This window comes from Aulonocara stuartgranti (genome assembly GCF_965226115.1).
Source record: "Aulonocara stuartgranti genome assembly, chromosome: 18".
NCBI lineage: Eukaryota > Metazoa > Chordata > Actinopteri > Cichliformes > Cichlidae > Aulonocara > Aulonocara stuartgranti.
Window position 1 is genome coordinate 35773896 of NC_138954.1, and position 18772 is coordinate 35792667.

Consider the following 18772-nt stretch of genomic DNA (forward strand, 5'->3'; position numbering starts at 1 on the left):
CAGAGGAGTATGATGGCACAGAGGAGGATGGCAACGAGGGCTCCTGTGCTGAGGCCAGGCGAGCTACTCAGAGCTTCGGGTTTACACAGCTCCATGTTGCCTTCATGGTCACAGGTGCAAACCCTCACAGTAAGTGTGCCAGTGCTGCTCTGCATGGGGTAGTCATCATCGGTGATCACCACAGGAACCAAGTAGACGCTCTTGTGAAGGCGGCTATAGGTGTCTCGGCCAGTCAGGATGCCAGCAGTGTTGTCTAAGTTAGAGAAGGTTCTGTTAGAAGATCAGCATGGCCTGCAGCGTGACACTGTGCTCTCACAATACAAGGTTAAAAAACACTGATACCAGGGTGCAAGGAGAAATGTGAGTGCAACAAGGCATTACTAACAGGTTCTCCCTCACTGTTGAAACAAAGCATGGACAGGAATCTCTTTTACAACTTCGGCCAAAGGAGCTATAACATAGGGACAGATGGACAGATAATCATAGTGCAAAAAGTTTGACAATTAAATAAATATCTCTGATGAACTGTTTTAAGATAAGATAACTCTTTATTGTTTTTAGAAAAGTGTTTAATACTTTTTTAAAATCTCTGACCACATGATGATATGACATTGTAGAAAAGCTGCAGAGCGGAGGGATTACTGCTGCCACAAGAAAATATGAAATGCAAATTGAACAACCCATCCGTTATCGCTCACACTCCTTTTTTTTTTTTTTTGCCTGTCCCGTTTGGCTCTTTTGCATCAGAATTGTTGTCTAAAGGCAAAGAAAGATGCCCAACGGATTTACTTTACCAAATTGACCATCCCAGCCTTGCCGTAATGGTCCATTTGATTCACCTTTTATTGTTTCTTTTATTTCGCTCACACTCCTACCAGTGAATCTGACAGGTGCTGCCACTGGTTTAATGGGTTAAGTGGAACCTGCTTAACATCGACATCAAGAAGTCAACTGGTGGGGATAGGATCCCAGGGCGTGCCCTAAACGCATGTGCACATGAACTGGCAGTAGTGTTCACTGCATGAGTAGGTCACTGAAAGAGGCTACACTCCCCACCTGCTACGACCATCATCCCTGCCCCAAACCTGGAGCCCTGGAGCTCCCAGTTGGCGTGGGTCGAACACGCCCACAACTTGCTGACCTCAGCAGCCACTGGCCTCTCCCCCTTCGAAACCTCACTCAGCTACCAGCCTCCTCTCCTACCATCCACAGAGGGTAAGCAGTTGGTCCCATTCATCTAGCATCGCCTTCGGAGTTTTGGGAGGTGTATTCACCTGTTTGTCCCTGTGTGCAAGTTTCTGATTCCACGAGACGGTAAGTGGTGAGCTGACGTTGGTGCGATTTCTGGGAGTGATTGCCATCGAGACTGGACCACACCATGCTCAGAGCTTTTTGAGCAGTAGCATGTTTGTCACCTTTATTCACTGTAAATACAAGCTCTGTACTCACTGGAAAACCAGCATTTGTGTGCTGCCTGTATATAGGTCAACCTCACTGGTCCTTTCTCTTCTGTTTATTTCATTTATTCAATATGCAGCTGCGAAAAAGACTGCTGTCAAAAGTTTCATTGTACAAAACCAGACACCAGATCTGATCTGATCAGAACGTTTGTGTAAAATGATAGAAAAACTTCACATTGAGCTAAGCTGCACATTTTCCCACCTCTCCCTGCAGTGCTGGCCTCTCCATCACATTGATATCTATCTTTACCCTCATGGGGGTATTTAATTATTCACAATTTGTATGCGTATTGCAAAAGCTGTGAATGATAGGTGCCAAACTTTAATTGTGTTCTGCCAAAAACAATTCAAGTATGAGCTGCCTGACTGAATTATGGTTTAGAGTAAAGGGTTATAAGTCAAACCATTTAAACACTGGTTTAAAATGCAGTAAGTTATGATGAAGTCAGTATAGACCTCTGCTTCAACAGATGTACGTGCATTATCTGAGTTGGCTCCCCTGGTGGTGGCTGTGTTCATGCAATGAAGAGCAGCATCTCTTCAAATGTATATCTACGATTAACATCAATCAACCTGTGCTGCATTGATAGATGCTCACCCAGCTACCATCAATCTCAAGCCGAGGCAGAGGCAGATGTGGGCATGTCAAGTAAAGCTCTTTGGTGCACTCACATAATTGCAATGTGGATTCAACAGTAATCAGAACAAATATGATTTGGTCCTTGGTGTAGACTGAGCGGCTAACCCAAGGAGCCCTACACTGTATGTCTCTCAGTTTCAACTGTTATAAGAAAATGAAATGCTTCATCAGTAACAAGTTAAGGCAAAAATATCATTGTATTCGTTTAAATTGTTTTTATGCATTTTTTCCTACATTACTAAAATATTTTGGTTTAGTTTTTGTTTCATGCAATTTAAGTAAATAATACCCAAGAATCAAGTTTGAATAATTGTGTCAGATCACCTACCTCCATTGTCTCTGACGCTGAAATTTCTGTGGTGAGTCTCCTCTGGAGCCAGACTAAAGGCAAACTTGTGTCCGGATGATGGCTCATCAGCATCAACAGCACTCACTGTCTGGATCCGCTGCCAGAGACATCAACATTGATCAACACGAGCATCATGGTGGAGTCTGTAAAGCTGCCAAAGTGAGCAGCTTAGATAGATCAGGCTCATTGCTGCCTGTGCTACATCAATATCTCTGTCAGCAACAGCAGTCGATTAAACAGCACTTTGAAAAAGAACAGGAAACAGTGGTTAGCTTACCGAATCACACACAACAAATAAAACAAATACTTGATACCTCCATTTAGACTTTTGCTGCTGCTTTACACTTTAACAGCAGCACTAATGAACCTTTCCTTCTTTGGAAGTAAGCTGTTTTCTTTTTGGTATTCTAATGTCTTTACTCACCAATTTATATTCAAATGTAGCTACATACCTGCTTCCTGCTTTGAAAATGTAACAGCAGGACACAAAAGCAGAGTATTTAACTTTATGTTAGGAAAACAACAAATGTAGGATCACACAGAGTTTAAGATAAGATACCTTTATTAGTCCCACGAGTGGGAAATTTCATGTGGAGAATTTCAATGAAGAGAGGAGATTATTCTACAGCTGTAATCTGAGACCTTTCTTGGTTTTGATATGTTTTATCCAACAGTGTACACTTGCCACTGTTGACATCCATTGTAGCTGAAATCAATCTGAACAGCTGCTGTTCACTGTGTAGCAGCATGACACCAACGTTCCACAGCTACCTTTCAAGTCTGCAGGGTCGGAGAGTTTCATACTCCAAAGATAGATTTTGGGTGGAGAATCGGTGTAAGGCAACAGAAGCCGACACAGCTTCATGCAGTTTCGATGAATTTCAGGCTGAAACCAATTCAAAAACTATGAGTATAACGTGTGCTGTGGGTTTAACATACTGAATGAACATATAACATGTTAATATACTAATAGTGAAATAGAGAGTTCTGTTACTTCTGTGTGAAAAGGAGACCTCACTGAATGGAAGGGTCTATATTGTCTTAAACTTCCAGATATACAATGTTCTAGCAGGGCAGATAGATAATTTGTTTCTATAAATGATTCTAAGCTTGTAGCTGTTACAAGCTTAGAATCATATGGTCTTATAATGTGGGATAAAAATGCTGTGCATGTAATAATAATTCTGTCAAATAACCTTTAACGTGTGGGTGAACTGCCTGCTCTTTAAACTAAGTGCTATTGTATCATTGGCTTGTATGGACCAAACAAAACAAGACCAAGATATACAAATGTATTTTTAAAAATTCCCCTCTCCACCCTGCGGGCGGTCTCTCCTTCAAGCTCGGGTCCTCTACCAGAGGCCTGGGAGCTTGAGGGTCCTGCGCAGTATCTTAGCTGTTCCCAGGACTGCGCTCTTCTGGACAGAGATCTCCGATGTTGTTCCCGGGATCTGCTGGAGCCACTCGCCTAGCTTGGGAGTCACCGCACCTAGTGCTCCGATTACCACGGGGACCACCGTTACCTTCACCCTCCACATCCTCTCGAGCTCTTCTCTGAGCCCTTGGTATTTCTCCAGCTTCTCGTGTTCCTTCTTCCTGATATTGCTGTCATTCGGAACCGCTACATCGATCACTACGGCCGTCTGCTTCTGTTTGTCTACCACCACTATGTCCGGTTGGTTAGCCACCACCATTTTGTCCGTCTGTATCTGGAAGTCCCACAGGATCTTAGCTCGGTCATTCTCCACCACCCTTGGGGGCGTCTCCCATTTTGACCTCGGGACTTCCAGGTTATACTCGGCACAGATGTTCCTGTACACTATGCCGGCCACTTGGTTATGGCGTTCCATGTATGCCTTGCCTGCTAGCATCTTGCACCCTGCTGTTATGTGCTGGATTGTCTCTGGGGCATCTTTACACAGCCTGCACCTGGGGTCTTGCCTGGTGTGATAGACCCCAGCCTCTATGGATCTTGTGCTCAGAGCTTGTTCTTGTGCTGCCATGATTAGTGCCTCTGTGCTGTCTTTCAGTCCAGCTTTGTGCAGCCACTGGTAGGATTTCTGGATATCAGCCACCTCCTCTATCTGCCGGTGGTACATACCGTGCAGGGGCCTGTCCTTCCATGATGGTTTCTCCTCTTCCTCATCATTCTTTGGTTTCTGCTGCCTGAGGTATTCACTGAGCACTCGGTCAGTTGGGGCCATCTTCCCAATGTATTCTTGGATGTTCGTTGTCTCATCCTGGACTGTGGTGCTGACACTCACCAGTCCCCGGCCCCCTTCCTTCCACTTACCGTACAGCCTCAGGGTGCTGGACTTGGGGTGAAACCCTCCATGCATGGTAAGGATCTTCCTCATCTTGATGTCAGCGGCTTCTATCTCCACCTTTGGCCAGCTTATTATCCCAGCAGGGTACCTGATCATGGGCAGTGTGTAGGTGTTGGTAGCCTGGATCTTGTTCTTACCGTTCAGATGACTCCTCAGGACCTGCCTGACCCTCTGCAGGTCAGGCAGGTCCTGAGGAGTCAGCTGAGAGATGTGTGTATTTATGTGTGTATTTTTCTTTAACTAGTCTTATTTTGTTAAATGAGAAATACTAGCAGAGAGATTAAAGGCTTTAATACAGATTAATGGTTGTACTTGGTGGCTGCAGCTTTCCTAGCGACCTCTTGGTGGTTCCCGTTTGCCTGTGGGATTCCCAGGTACTTGTAGCTGTCCTCGATGTCTGCACTGTTGCCTTTGGTAGTTCGATCCCCTCAGTTCTGACTACCTTTCCTCTCTTCGTTACCATCTGACTATACTTCTCCAATCTGAATGACATTCCAATGTCCTTGCTGTAGATCAGTGAATCGATGTCTCTTTCACTTGTTAGATAAGCTGGTTAGTCTCGGTGCTGCATTCACATCATCTAGTAGATTCTCAGAGGTTACTTCACTCAGGATCATGGCCAAGCTTGAAACATGGATCTGCCGTAGCCAGTTACCAAGACCATCTTTCAGTTCCGCTGACACCAACGATCCTTCTCCCATCACACTTGGGACTGGGGCATACAGACGCCCTGGTGGGGAGTGGAACCCACGACTCCCACTCCAAAGGCGTGTAGTCTTATTGCATAAAGCTATATACACACACACGTGTGTACCCATATGTGTTGGTCCTGGGTAACTGCTGTTCATCCACAGGTGCAGTTAGTTATTGTGACTGCATGTAAGTATTTTGTGCTCATTTGCAGACTTGTAGGAGTAAATCCTGCATCTTCTGTATGTGAGGCTGAATCTCAGGCGGCTCCTGTAGCCAGCCAAGCTGTTTGCTTGTACTCACGTACTAGCGTTAGGCAGTCTTTACCAAAGTGGGTTAAAATGACCTCCCAGCCCATTGTTCCTTAGTGGTGCTGGTTTCAGTCATTATACAAATGTCCTGTTTATAAGGTTGGAAACCTGCAGTCAGCTGAGACTGAAGACGTCACCTGATGAGTTACAAAACATTTCTTCCACTAAAAACGTCCAGATGAACAGAATCAACTTTGTGGGAGACTTGGATCTAGATTTGTTGTGTTATACTTAATGTGTGTGTGTGTGTGTGTGTGTGTGTGTGTGTGTGTGTGTGTGTGTGTGTGTGTGTGTGGGCACATACAGATTTGTGACCCTGTTAACTCTTGTGTGATGTTAGATGTACAATATGGCACATGAGCTTAAAGAAGAACCCCAGTGCTCAGTTTCTCAGCTGCAGAAATGTGCACACGCCTTACATGCACTTTTAAGCTATCACACTTTAATCGCTAATACATTTGATACACACACTGTGTGATAAATCATGTTGAGTGTAGTAGTACAGTTACATCTAGTGCTGCATAAAACATTCAATTTCATTGTTTTTGTTGAGAAAACATACTAAGTCTATACTAAATGCTAAAGTTAGTGTGGTGGTTGGGGACACCAGTGCTTCCAAACAAGTTATTACTTATAATTATCCATGTTTACTGATCAAACCCAGTTAAATGTTGCTGTCATAATAAAAGCTGACTTCATGCAATCACAGTGCTCTTCTGTTTTATGCTAAAAGGGGATTATGTGCTCAGTCTAGCCTTTCTGGAACTTTTCATGTCCTGCAATTTACTCATAAAAGCCCATCACTACACATAAGTACAGTGCCACCTGCTCTGGGCAGACTAGCACAACCTCTGAGAGGTTTGGGAGGCCGGTCCACACTGAGCTAGTGTCATACAACATGCCTGTTATGAGGATCATGTCTGTGTGTTGCACTCATGGTTATGTGTTTATCAGCAGCCTACAGGACCGACTCCAGAATTTGCCATTTTTCATAAACAGCTGATAAATCTGGACAGTGTAAACACTCATCACATTTCTGTTACCATCCAAGGGCACGCTAAGGATCCGCTGCCTCACTTTAACTGGCAGCATGAACTGGGCCTAAATAATTATTTTCTATCACTTGCAGCTGAGACATCTGTGGAATATACTAGGCACAGGTACACGCACACACAGGTCTTTATCGCCAAGTTCCACATTTATTTACACTTTCACACACTGATACTATCGCACAGAATGACAGCTGTCCATCCCAGCTGATGTGTGTCTCTTTTCTCCTCTCCCGCTCCTCTCCGTCTCACTATAACACAGGGGAGGGAAACCATCATCAGTCCATAAACAACATCAGCTGTTCTTACCGGCCTCGCAGCGCCGCCCTGATGAGCCTTCCGCTCCACTCCTCCCCTGCAGCTGCGCCCGGGGCCACGCCTCCGCCACACACCCCCACCGCCCGTTCGAGGCCGGGGAGCCGTCCGGCCGAGCCAACTCCCCCCCCCCGCGAGCGAGAGAGGAAATCGGCCACTGCCATCTGCGCCCCCGGCCTATGGATCACCTTGAACTTAAAGGGCTGCAACGCCAGATACCACCGGGTGATCCGGGCGTTGGCATCCTTCATGCGGTGGAGCCACTGCAGCGGGGCGTGGTCCGAACAGAGGGTGAATGAGCGTCCCAGGAGGTAATAGCGCAGGGAGCCGACCGCCCACCGGATGGCCAGGCACTCCTTCTCTACGGTGCTGTACCGGCGCTCGCGCTCTGCTAGCTTCCGGCTGATGTATAGGACAGGGCGGTCGGCCCCCCTTACCTGCTGGGACAAAACGGCTCCCAGCCCTCTGTCCGAGGCGTCAGTCTGCAGAACAAAAGGGAGGGAAAAGTTAGGAGTGTGAAGCAGCGGCTCCCCACAGAGAGCCTTTTTCACCTGCACAAACGCCGCCTGGCACGGCCCCGTCCACTGGACCAGATCCGGGGCACCCTTTCGAGTGAGATCGGTCAGGGGGCTGGTTAGCTGCGCAAACCCCGGCACAAAGCGACGATAGTAACCCGCCAACCCCAAGAACCGTCTCACCTCCTTTTTCGTCCTGGGGCGCGGGCAGGATGCGACAGCCGCCGTCTTCTCCACCTGTGGACGCACCTGCCCGCCCCCCAGGTGGTACCCCAGATACTGCACCTCCCTCCGTCCAACCGCGCACTTCTTCGGATTGGCTGTGAGCCCCGCCCCCCTCAGGGACTCCAGGACCGCGGCCACCCGCAGCACATGCTCCGCCCAGGTGTCGCTGTGGATGATCACGTCATCCAGGTAGGCGGCAGCATACGCTGCGTGCGGACGCAGTACCCGGTCCATGAGACGCTGGAAAGTGGCCGGGGCCCCGAACAGGCCGAACGGAAGTGTCACGAACTGGTACAAACCGTACGGAGTGGAGAAGGCCGTTTTCTCCCTGGCCTCGGCAGACAAGGGAATCTGCCAATAGCCCTTGGTTAAGTCCAGTGTCGTGAAAAAGCGGGCCGTGCCTAACCGGTCCAGGAGCTCGTCGACCCGAGGCATGGGGTAGGCATCAAAGCGTGACACTTCGTTCACCCTGCGATAGTCGACACAGAACCGTATAGACCCATCCTTCTTCGCCACCAGAACGATGGGGCTACACCAGGCGCTGTGCGACTCTTCTATTACTCCCATCCTCAGCATTTCCGCCAATTCCCTCTGCACGATTTTTCGCTTGTGCTCCGGGAGCCTGTAGGGCCGTGAACGCACCGTCACGCCAGGCTGCGTCACGAAATGGTGCTCGATGAGGGACGTCCGGCCGGGCAGGGGGGAGAACACGTCCGCAAAACGCTGTTGCAACGCGACAACATCCGCTCTCTGGGCCTGTGTGAGATGGTCATCACAAGGGAGGGAGGCGGGAATGATAGAATTTGGCACCTCAGGCCCCAACTCATCTCTCTCCTTCACCAAGCTCACCAGAGAAGCGGTTTCAACCTCTCGCCACAGTTTGAGGAGATTGAGGTGATAAATCTGCGTGGCTCCTCCCCTGTCCGACCGAGCGACCTCATAGTCCACGTCCCCGACTCGCCGTGTGACCACAAAGGGTCCTTGCCACTTGGCGAGCAACTTCGAGCTGGAAGTAGGGAGTAACACAAGCACTTTATCTCCTGGTGAAAATTGCCTGAGTCTAGCCCCTCTGTCATACAGGCGTTGCTGACGCTGCTGAGCCTGGAGCAAATTCTCCCGTGACAACCTCCCCAAAGTGTGGAGTTTTGCTCTCAGGTCCAACACGTACTGAATCTCATTTTTGGCGGGGCTCGGACCGTCCTCCCAGCTTTCTTTAATCAGGTCGAGCACCCCACGTGGCCTCCTGCCGAACAGCAGTTCAAAGGGAGAAAATCCCGTGGAGGCCTGGGGCACCTCCCGCACTGCGAATAACAGAGGGTCTAGCCAGTGATCCCAATTGCGTTCATCTTCGTTAATGAACTTCCGAATCATGGACTTTAAAGTCTTATTCAGCCGCTCCACCAGCCCGTCAGTCTGAGGGTGGTAGACGCTGGTCCGAATAGATTTAATGCCCAGTAATTTGTACAGTTCCCGCAGTGTACGAGACATAAACGACGTGCCCTGGTCAGTCAGTATCTCTTTCGGGATTCCGACTCGGGAGATGACCTGAAACAGTGCCTGCGCCACACTCTTTGCAGAGATGGTGCGCAGCGGAACTGCTTCCGGGTACCGCATTGCGTAATCCACCAGGACTAACACAAAGCGGTAGCCGCGTGCACTCCGGTGAAACGGCCCGATGAGGTCCATGCCGATGCGCTCAAACGGGACCTCAATGAGGGGGAGAGGGCGCAGAGGCGCTTTCGGTATGGCCGGCTGGTTAACCAGTTGGCAGTCTGGGCAGGACGCGCACCAGCGGCGCACATCCGCTCGGATGCCCGGCCAATAAAATCGGGCCGTTATTCGCTCCAGAGTTTTCTCATAGCCCATATGCCCTGCCATGGGGTTATAGTGGGCCGCCTGGAAAAGCGTTTCCCGGCGGCCCTGCGGCACCAACAACTGGGTGTGTGTTTCCTCTGTCTGAGTGTCACGACTCACTCGATATAATCGGTCGTTTAATAAGACGAAACGCGGGTAGGTCTGCGCGGCCTCAGGGCGCACCACGTGACCATCAATAGCCATCACTTGGTCAAAGGCTGAGCGTAGGGTGCCGTCACGAGACTGCTCCAGTGGGAAATCACCCATGGGGGACACTTCCGGGGCCGGCGGGACGTCCCGTGAGGGACCCGCCGGCTCCTCCCCCCGGAGTCAGTGTCGGACGACCCCGCGTCACCGCTGAACGCCGCGCACACGCTACACCCCGCTTCCGGTCGTGATCGCACCCCCGCGTACTGTCCCAGTAGCTGATGAAACCCCGGCCAATTGGTACCCAGAATCAGGGGGTGCGACAGGCGCGGGCTAACCGCCGCCGTTACTCTATGCGTTTTGCCCTTATACTTTAATAACAGCGGCACTATGGGATACCTGTGAACGTCACCATGCACACACCTCACCTCCACCCATTCTGCCTCCAGCAATGCCCCGGGGCGAACCAAGCTTTGGTGTACGAGGGTCTGCGTGCAGCCCGTGTCCACCAACGCCTGGCGTATACCCCCTCGAGTCCTTACCGGAATACTGTATGTCCCTCCTGGACCGGGGGAGGGTGCTGGGGCGCCAGCAACACGAAACACCTGCCCCACTTCCATAAGCGGACAATCCCTCCTCAGGTGCCCCGGCTGCCCGCACTTCCAACACTCCGGCCCCGGCGTCTGTGCTGCTCTCCGTGGCTCGGGGGCGGCTCCACTTGGCTCGGCTGCCCTGGACGGCACCAACGCCGCGAAAGGGTTAGTGGGGCTCAGCGCCGGCAGCCGCTCTGCCTGCCCTGGTGCCGGCACACGGCGCCTCGGGGCCGGCACCGGGGCCTGTTTGTTCGGCCTCCGTCCGGCGTCCCCGGGTTCCCCTGCTCCAGCGGCAAGGTGGTCCTCCGCCAGCGTCACCGCTACCTCCAAGCTTGCGGGCCGGTGGCACCGGACCCATCTCGCCGTCTCCGCTGGCAATCCCTCCGTGAACTGCTCCAGCACCACCTTGTCCACCAGCTTCGTCTCCCCCTCCGATGTTCCCGGTTGCAGCCAGCGTACCGCCGCGTCGCGCAGCTGCCGGGCCCAGGCGAATGGTCGGTCCGTTGTAGCCAGCCGACAGGCCCGGAACCGCCGGCGGTGGTCTTCGGCGGTGAGCCCTAGCCTGTCCACCACCGCCCGGCTCACGTCCGCGAAGCTGCTCCTCGACGCCGGAGGCAGACTCAGGGCCGCTGTTTGTGCCTCCCCGGACAGCAGGGGGAGCAGCCGCGGAGCCCACTCCTCCCGCGGCCATTGGCAAGCCTCCGCCGTGGCACGGAAGGTCTCCAAAAAAACCTGTGGGTCGTCCCCGTCCCCCATCCGGGGCACCGCCACCGACAGTGGCGAGGGCTTCGGCGTGGCAGCGGCCCCGACCAGCCGCTCCAGAACTTGCGTCTGCCGGTCCGTCTGCTCCCGCAGCGCGGCCAGGTGGGCACGCTGGTCGGCCGCCTGATCCCGGCTCATCGTCGCCATCTCCGCCAGCATCTGCGCCAAGAATTGCAGAGGCTGGGCGGGTGGCGCGGCCTGTGGGTCGGACATTTCCCCACCGGCACTTTCCTGGGTATCGGCACCACTTGTGGAATATACTAGGCACAGGTACACGCACACACAGGTCTTTATCGCCAAGTTCCACATTTATTTACACTTTCACACACTGATACTATCGCACAGAATGACAGCTGTCCATCCCAGCTGATGTGTGTCTCTTTTCTCCTCTCCCGCTCCTCTCCGTCTCACTATAACACAGGGGAGGGAAACCATCATCAGTCCATAAACAACATCAGCTGTTCTTACCGGCCTCGCAGCGCCGCCCTGATGAGCCTTCCGCTCCACTCCTCCCCTGCAGCTGCGCCCGGGGCCACGCCTCCGCCACAACATCTGATATCGCTGAACATTGCTGACCGACACATCATTCTGATTATGAGGCAGACTGTAAACAAGCCCACCGTCTGATCTCAGTCGTACTGAGAGGTCAACATGAAAATGACTGTCTGTGAAATGTTCATCATTTAAACAGAAAACATGTGAAACATGTGAAAGGAAGTGTGTCTGTGATTTTTCCACTCAGTCAGTTATTAAAACCTGTCACGATCTGAATGTGTATTTTTCTGCCACTTGCTTTCAGAGTAGAAACTTTAGTGACTTAAATTTTATTCCACAACCAGCATTTATTTTTTGTGCTCACATTCAAGGACCTTTGAAGAAGCTTACTCGATATCTACAAGCACACAGTGTGCATGCAGTGATTGTTACGAGGACTGACAAATGAAAACTGCTTAAATGTTACGCCCCAATCAATCCCTTCAACACAAGCCGAATATCAGCCCTACAATAGGACATAACTATGGAGCCAGAGCCTATTTTAGTGCTTGTACCTGATTGTTGTGTTTATTTCAAATCTAATACATGTTTCCTTTCAGTGCAGCCCTGCTGGGTCACCTGAGGTAACAACTAGCAGCTTTTCTACATCTCCTCTGCCGTCAGGTTAATCAGAGAATGTCTCTGAAAATGACCTGCGTTTAAAGCAGGTTGTAATGAAATAGCTGACTTGTTGTCATTGTCTGCTCTTCTCTTGTGCGTTTGTTTCCTGGTCTGTTGTTAACAATGAAAACAGATGGCTGAGTGAAAAGACACCAGCAGAGGTTAAATCAAAAGACCCATCCTCTGTGTGCACACAGGGGCATCTTTGCTGCTGTGATCATCACACTGACAACAATCACTCAAGCTCCACTACTAGCAGCTAACATGAGCCAAGACAGCGCCCCATCTCGGTCTTTGTTCAAATACAACCACAGACTGTGTACAAAAGACTGAGGCAAAGATGAGTCCCAAAGATGAAGAAGTGACTGACGCTTCTGTTCTGGAGAGCAGGGGGAAAACCACCCTTCGATTTATGGCTTTAGTGAAGACTTCCTGATGAAACCAGTCACTCAGTCACCGTCAGGGACCCTGTGCCTACCCGCTCGGCTCAGTATGGCTACATGTGTTTGTTTTGCTTTTGTTCCTGCTCTCTCCCGCCCTCTCTTTCCCTCCTCCCTCTGCCTGGGCAGAGCTCACCCGTGGGCTCCTGCCCTTGGCCCACGCACCTGGTCGCAATCACACACCTGTGGCTCATCACCTGACAGTGTTCCAGTCCCTTTATAAGATGGCAGCTCTGTGTTTCTCATCGCTGGACCGTTGCCGACTCTCGTCAGTGTAAACCCAGCTCAGTTTACTCCTGTGTTTTCCCAGAGATCTTCCCTTCGTGTTTCTGTGAACAGATTCCCTGGACCGACCCCTGTGTTACCTGAGCGATTGAGTGTGTGAGGTTTGGAGTGAGCTATCGTGTTTTCTGTGGAGTATGAGGAGGAGCGTGAGCCGTGGAGCATGGACGGAGTGTGTGTGGACTTCCAGCGTCTTTCCCCCCGTTCATGTGTGGATCCCCGGAGCCCGTCATTCCCCCACTTTGTAAATAGATCACCTGGTGTTGCTGTGAATAAAGATTCTTGTGTTCTCAATTCAGAGCCTGTGCATGAGTCCGTTCAGTCCCGTTGTGACAGTCACTAGTCTCAGGTTTGTAGCCGTTCTTTGTTTCACAGTCAGATTACAACACACTAACCAATGGGTGCCATCATTATAGCAACATCTGTTTTATATAAAAATTAGGCAGAGCTGTAAGGTGTCATTTTGGATGCTCAGTCACTAGTCTTTATACAGCTCTGGGACCGCTCTGCTCTAATCAGGCTTTGAAGTCAGTAAGATGCCACCAGAGCACACAGTGAGCTAACACATGAAGTATGTGAGTACCTGGCCAGCCTTGGTTTTCTCACAGACAAAGGTTTCGTACACAGTGGCAAACATGGGAGCATTGTCATTGATGTCCAGCACACGGATGTAGACACTGACGCTGCTGCTCTGACGGGGATTATCTGGAGGCACAGAAAGCACAAAAACATCTGTCACTTTGGGGTTTTGCAACTTTTCCAGTACCTTCACAACCGTCTGTATGTAACAGCTTCACCAAGCTTATATTCAAAGTAAACTTTATTGTCATCTCTGCTGTATCCAGTGCAGCATATAGAGAGAAGGTGAAAATTTGATCAAAACTAAAGAAAAACATGAAGAGGATTTTAAAACTCCTCCCATGATCAGAAGTAATGAGACTCTGTAAGACATCATCTATAACAGACACTGAATGGGGCAGGTGGGCGATATTTCTATACTTGTGTCTTCAGAGAGAATACACTTAAAACAATCTCACAGTTGGGACTGCAGTCACTAAGAACACCACTGGTATGTTTTCAGTTTTATTTTTTTTGTCATATGCAAGTTAGCACAGGGTCAACATTGCAATGAAATGTGTTTGACGAGCAGCAGTCACTCTGCAGCATGATACAGTAGGAGAAAATATAATAAAATATAATAAAATAAAATAATAGAACCACCTCCACCTGGTGGTTCTATTATTTTATTAGCTGAGGTGGTTCGGGCATCTGACAAGGATGCCCCCTGGGCGCCTCCTGGGTGAGGTGTTCCAGGCATGTCCCACCGGGAGGAGGCCCCGGGGCAGACCCAGGACACGCTGGAGAGATTATATCTCTCCAGCGTGTCCTGGGAACGCCTTGGTATTCCCCCGGATAAGCTGGAGGAGGTGGCTGGGGAGAGGGAGGTCTGGGCCTCTTTGCTTAGGCTGCTGCCCCCGCAACCCGGCCCCGGACAAAGCGGATGAAAATGGATGGATGGAAAATAATAGAAAAATAGTAAGGAGCAAAATATTAGAGACGTGGTAAAAGAGAAAAGATGACTAAATATATATGTATCTATAAATATAAATATATGTACACTAGTGATTAAATAAGAAAATCTTGAAAAGAAATATGACGGGAGGGCAGATGGGACATTGCACAGGAATGAGCAGCAGAAAATCACAGTATTGCACTTTTTAAATATAAATATCAATGACAATAAAGTGGAGTGACCAGTGCAGATTAAACAGAGTACTTGTGAAGCTGCAGGTAGCTTCTGAGTGCTGTGTTGTGTGTGTTTAAGTGTTGTGCTTGAGGTGTCGTACGGTGGTAAAAACAAAACTGTTTTTCTTGTTCAAAGTCTTGTAGTCCGAGCAGACAGAACCTGTAACGTCTGCCAGATGGTAACGAGGAGAACAGCTGATGTGCTGGGTGGCTGTGGTCCTTGATGATGCTGTGTGCTTTACGGAGGCTATGTTATAATGTCTTATAATATGTAGCTGCCATCGCCAGTGTGTGAATGTGTGTGTTAATGGGTGAATGACTGAATGTAGTGTGAAGCGCTTTGGGGTCCTTAGGGACTAGAAAAGCGCTATACAAATGCAGGCCATTTTATAATAGTACCCGCAAGGTCCCCCTGTTCAAGATGTCACATATACAGGCATGGGAGCTGGTAAATGGACTGGTTCGGGCAAGGGCAACACATTTCTTTGAGTTCTAAAAAGGAGAAAGCTTTGGATACGAAAAGAGATTTTTAAAAATGGCCAGATTTGTGATCAGTGTTTTAAAAAATATTTAGGGGGAACCAATGAAAAAGCTACATTTTGACATTGAAGCCATCTTGAATAACAGAACAACCTTTAAATACTCACACCCTCACATCACTTCAATAAAGATAATCATGTGGCAACTGCTGATTAGACTAAATGATGTTGTCAATGTTTTTTCATAAAATGCAATCTGTCCAATTTGCAGATAGATTTAAGAAAACAGAGCTTGTATTAAACTTGCCATTGAACATCTAAATGATTCAGAGAAGGTTTAGGAATAAGTGTTGTGTTGCTCTTCTACTAATGCCACAGGATAGAGGGACCAACGGACGGTCCCATGTACCATAAATCTGCAATGAGAACCTCCTTCCCTCAGCCACAATGCTGAAGACAGGTCATGGATGGGTCTTCCAGCATGACAACGGCTCAAAATATAGAACCAAGACAAATGAGTGGCTAACATTAAGGTTATGGGGGGGCCTGGCCAGTCTCCAAACCTCAATCTTATGGAAAATGCTAAGCAGCGGCCAAGCAACATAAAGTATTAAGAGAGTGTCTGTAAAGTGGAGTGAGCCAAACCCCCTCCTGACATGTGTGCAGGCCAACTACATAAAATATCTTACCGCTGGGCTTTTCAGCAGCGCTTTCTCCACCAGGTACTAAGTCATACTTTGTTTGGGCATCGAATATTTATTTCACCCAATGACACGCAATTCATCTTTCAGTGTTTTGTAATGTGTAATATGTTTGTTCTAGATATTATCTCTCTCCATTAAAATGAGAGCAACATGTTCATTTATTTGTAAATGTGCAAACTTTGTGGTTTAACTTCCAATCAGCCCATTCAGTGTGCTATACTCCGGGGTCTGATTCTTGTTGTTGAACCCCTCCATGGCAGACTGTGCTCTACTGCCTCTCCTCTAACAGTTTTACTCTTTATCAATATATCACATGAGCAGTGCAGACAGTCCCAGACCCTGCTGGACTTACTCAGCTCTGTGGCAACAACTGAAATATTATGCCATGCAGTCGTCTCTCTGTCCAGGCTTTTGAGCAGGAACACAGATCCATTCATCGGATAGACGTTGAAGAGGTGGCCCCTGTCAGTGCGGCGGTCGATGGAGTAACTAACAAGTGAGACAGAGAGAAGGTGAGAAAACGTTGAGTCAGGTGGTGGGATGACCTATAGCCTCGTCCTCTCTGTGCCGCCCTGTCAAGAAGCCAGCGCAGCAGGGAGCATAATGGATCAATCTCTGACGGAGGGAACCAGGTAAAAAGTGTCACACTGTGGAGATGTGCTAAAATTCAAAATCTTAAAGCAACTAAAGGTATTTTGCTCCCACAGCAGTGTTAATATGCTGCTGTACCAGTAGCCCGAGCGTGCTGTTTATACGCTGTATTACTTACAAATGTTTCTCCGGCAGTCTCTGAACTTCTGACGATGAATAACAAATACTGGTTGCCATCGAAACAGGAACTCAAGGAAATTCAAATTTCAAATTCAAATTCAAATTTTATTTGTCACGTACACAGTCATACACAGTACGATATACCATACCATACCATACCAACTTTATTTCTAAAGCACTTTAACATAAAACCAGAGTTTCACAAAGTGCCGTGTCGTGAAATGCTTGGACAACTGCTCGTGACCTAAAGAAAACAAAAAAGGAAAAGGCTATGAATAAGATAGGAAATAAATATGAAAAATTAAAAAGGGTAAATTTAACTAGGAAGGAATAAAATATAAATTAAGGTTAAAAATGAAATAACTGTACAACACAAATTAGAATGAAGGGTAAATTTAACTGGGAAGAATAAGATAAAGATAAATATATAAATTAAAGTTGAAAATAAAATAACTGTACAACAAAATACACAATATAGAACTATATAAGAATGTATGAAGAAATCTAAATCTAAATAAATATATACACAATAACAGCAGCTGTACAAGTATTAACCGGAAATGAAGAATATAGTGACCAGTGTTGTGCAAAAACAAAGTCCAGAAAGTCCAGTGTGTGTGTAAGAACTGTATGTGTGGGTCAGTACTGTGTGGTGGTGTGATTGAGAGACTGTATCGCCTGCGGGAACCCCCCCGACCGGTGGTTAACTACCTCAGTGGCCTCGCTCCCTTGATGGGCGAGTCTTCCCTCTAGTCCCCGGACTCTGCTTCCCACACTGAAGGTGTGTCAGTGGGGTTAAGTCTTTTATCCACTGCCTGACTATATCCTCAGCTGAAGTCACCAGCAGCCCACTTCCACTGTACACTGTGTCACTGGAGCACTGCTTTCCGCTCATCAGTCTCCTGACGATTTGCTAAAAATATTTCAAGGCTATCTAAAATTCTTGTTCCACAGTCTGACTGAACTCTTCCCACACCTGGGTTTTTGTTTCGGGTACCGCCCAAGTCGGGTTCCACTTGACCTGTAGGTACCTATCAGCTGCCTCCGAAGTCCCACAAGCTAATCCAGCCCAATGACTCCTTCAGCTTGACGGCTCTCTTCACCTCTGTTGTCCTGTGATGTCTGGCTTGGGGATTACCACCATGACAGGCACAGTCCCCATTCAGAGTCCTCAGCCTCCCTCAGGTGCTGTCAAAGGCCTGCCAGACTTTCCCAGCACACCCTCACTTTATGTTTGCGTGTGCCGGGTCTGTCCAGAATCTTCCCCCTTCCCCTGATCCAACTCACCACCAAGTGGTGATCAGTTGACAGCTCAGGCACTCTCTTTACTCAGCTGTCCATAATTCATGGCCCCAGATCTGATGATACGATTATAAATTTGATCATTGATCTGTATTCTCGTACATGCTGTCGCTTTGTACACACTGTGGTTTGCCCACTCTTGTCTGTCGCCTCTCACTGTGGGCAACTTCATACTGGAACAGAGTCTGGTTCCAGAGACAAGCCATGTGTTGAGGTGTGTCCGACTATATCTAGCCATTATCTCTCGAACTCAGACACTACCCAGCATTGATAGATGGGAATCGGGCAGCACTGGCTGCCACCCAAACCCTATAGATCAGTGGTTCTTAACCTGGGTTCGATCGAACCCTAGGGGTTCGGTGAGTCGGTCTCAGGGGTTCGGCAGAGCCTCCACTGCGGAGGTCGCAGAGGTCCAGCCACGCCCGAATTATCTTGTAAATTTGTGATGACACGCCCCCTTCTGGCCATCACTGGCTGCAGACGATCATGCTACACTGCTTGGCCAATCAGGCCTGCGGGGAATGTAGCGCGCGCAGTAGTCAACATGTGAATGTCGTGGTAGTACTTCGCGTGATTTTTTTTTTTAACATTTTAATCCATACTAACTATGTCGGGCAAAAAAAGAAAGTGGTCGGACGAATATGTACAGTATGGAT

General features: G+C 48.8%; 2 protein-coding genes across 2 annotated transcripts in view; both read right to left on the minus strand.

Moving 5' to 3' along the window:
* Positions 1-18772, minus strand: part of LOC309694171 (cadherin-6-like) — a 75148-nt gene that overhangs the window by 15828 nt on the left and 40548 nt on the right. Inside the window, exons 8-11 of the mRNA XM_082514014.1 lie at positions 16396-16532; positions 13698-13819; positions 2429-2546; positions 2-253 (exon numbers count right to left, since the gene is read on the minus strand). Of these exons, the coding sequence (XP_082370140.1) occupies positions 2-253; positions 2429-2546; positions 13698-13819; positions 16396-16532 (629 nt within the window). The remainder of the gene's footprint in view (position 1; positions 254-2428; positions 2547-13697; positions 13820-16395; positions 16533-18772) is intronic.
* On the minus strand, positions 6927-11661 carry LOC309694191 (uncharacterized protein). Its single transcript, XM_082514051.1, has 2 exons — positions 10425-11661; positions 6927-7077 (listed from the first exon to the last, which is right to left on the minus strand). Exons 1-2 carry the CDS (start codon positions 11544-11546, stop codon positions 7075-7077), a joined length of 1125 nt encoding a protein of 374 aa, XP_082370177.1. The 5' UTR covers positions 11547-11661; the 3' UTR covers positions 6927-7074.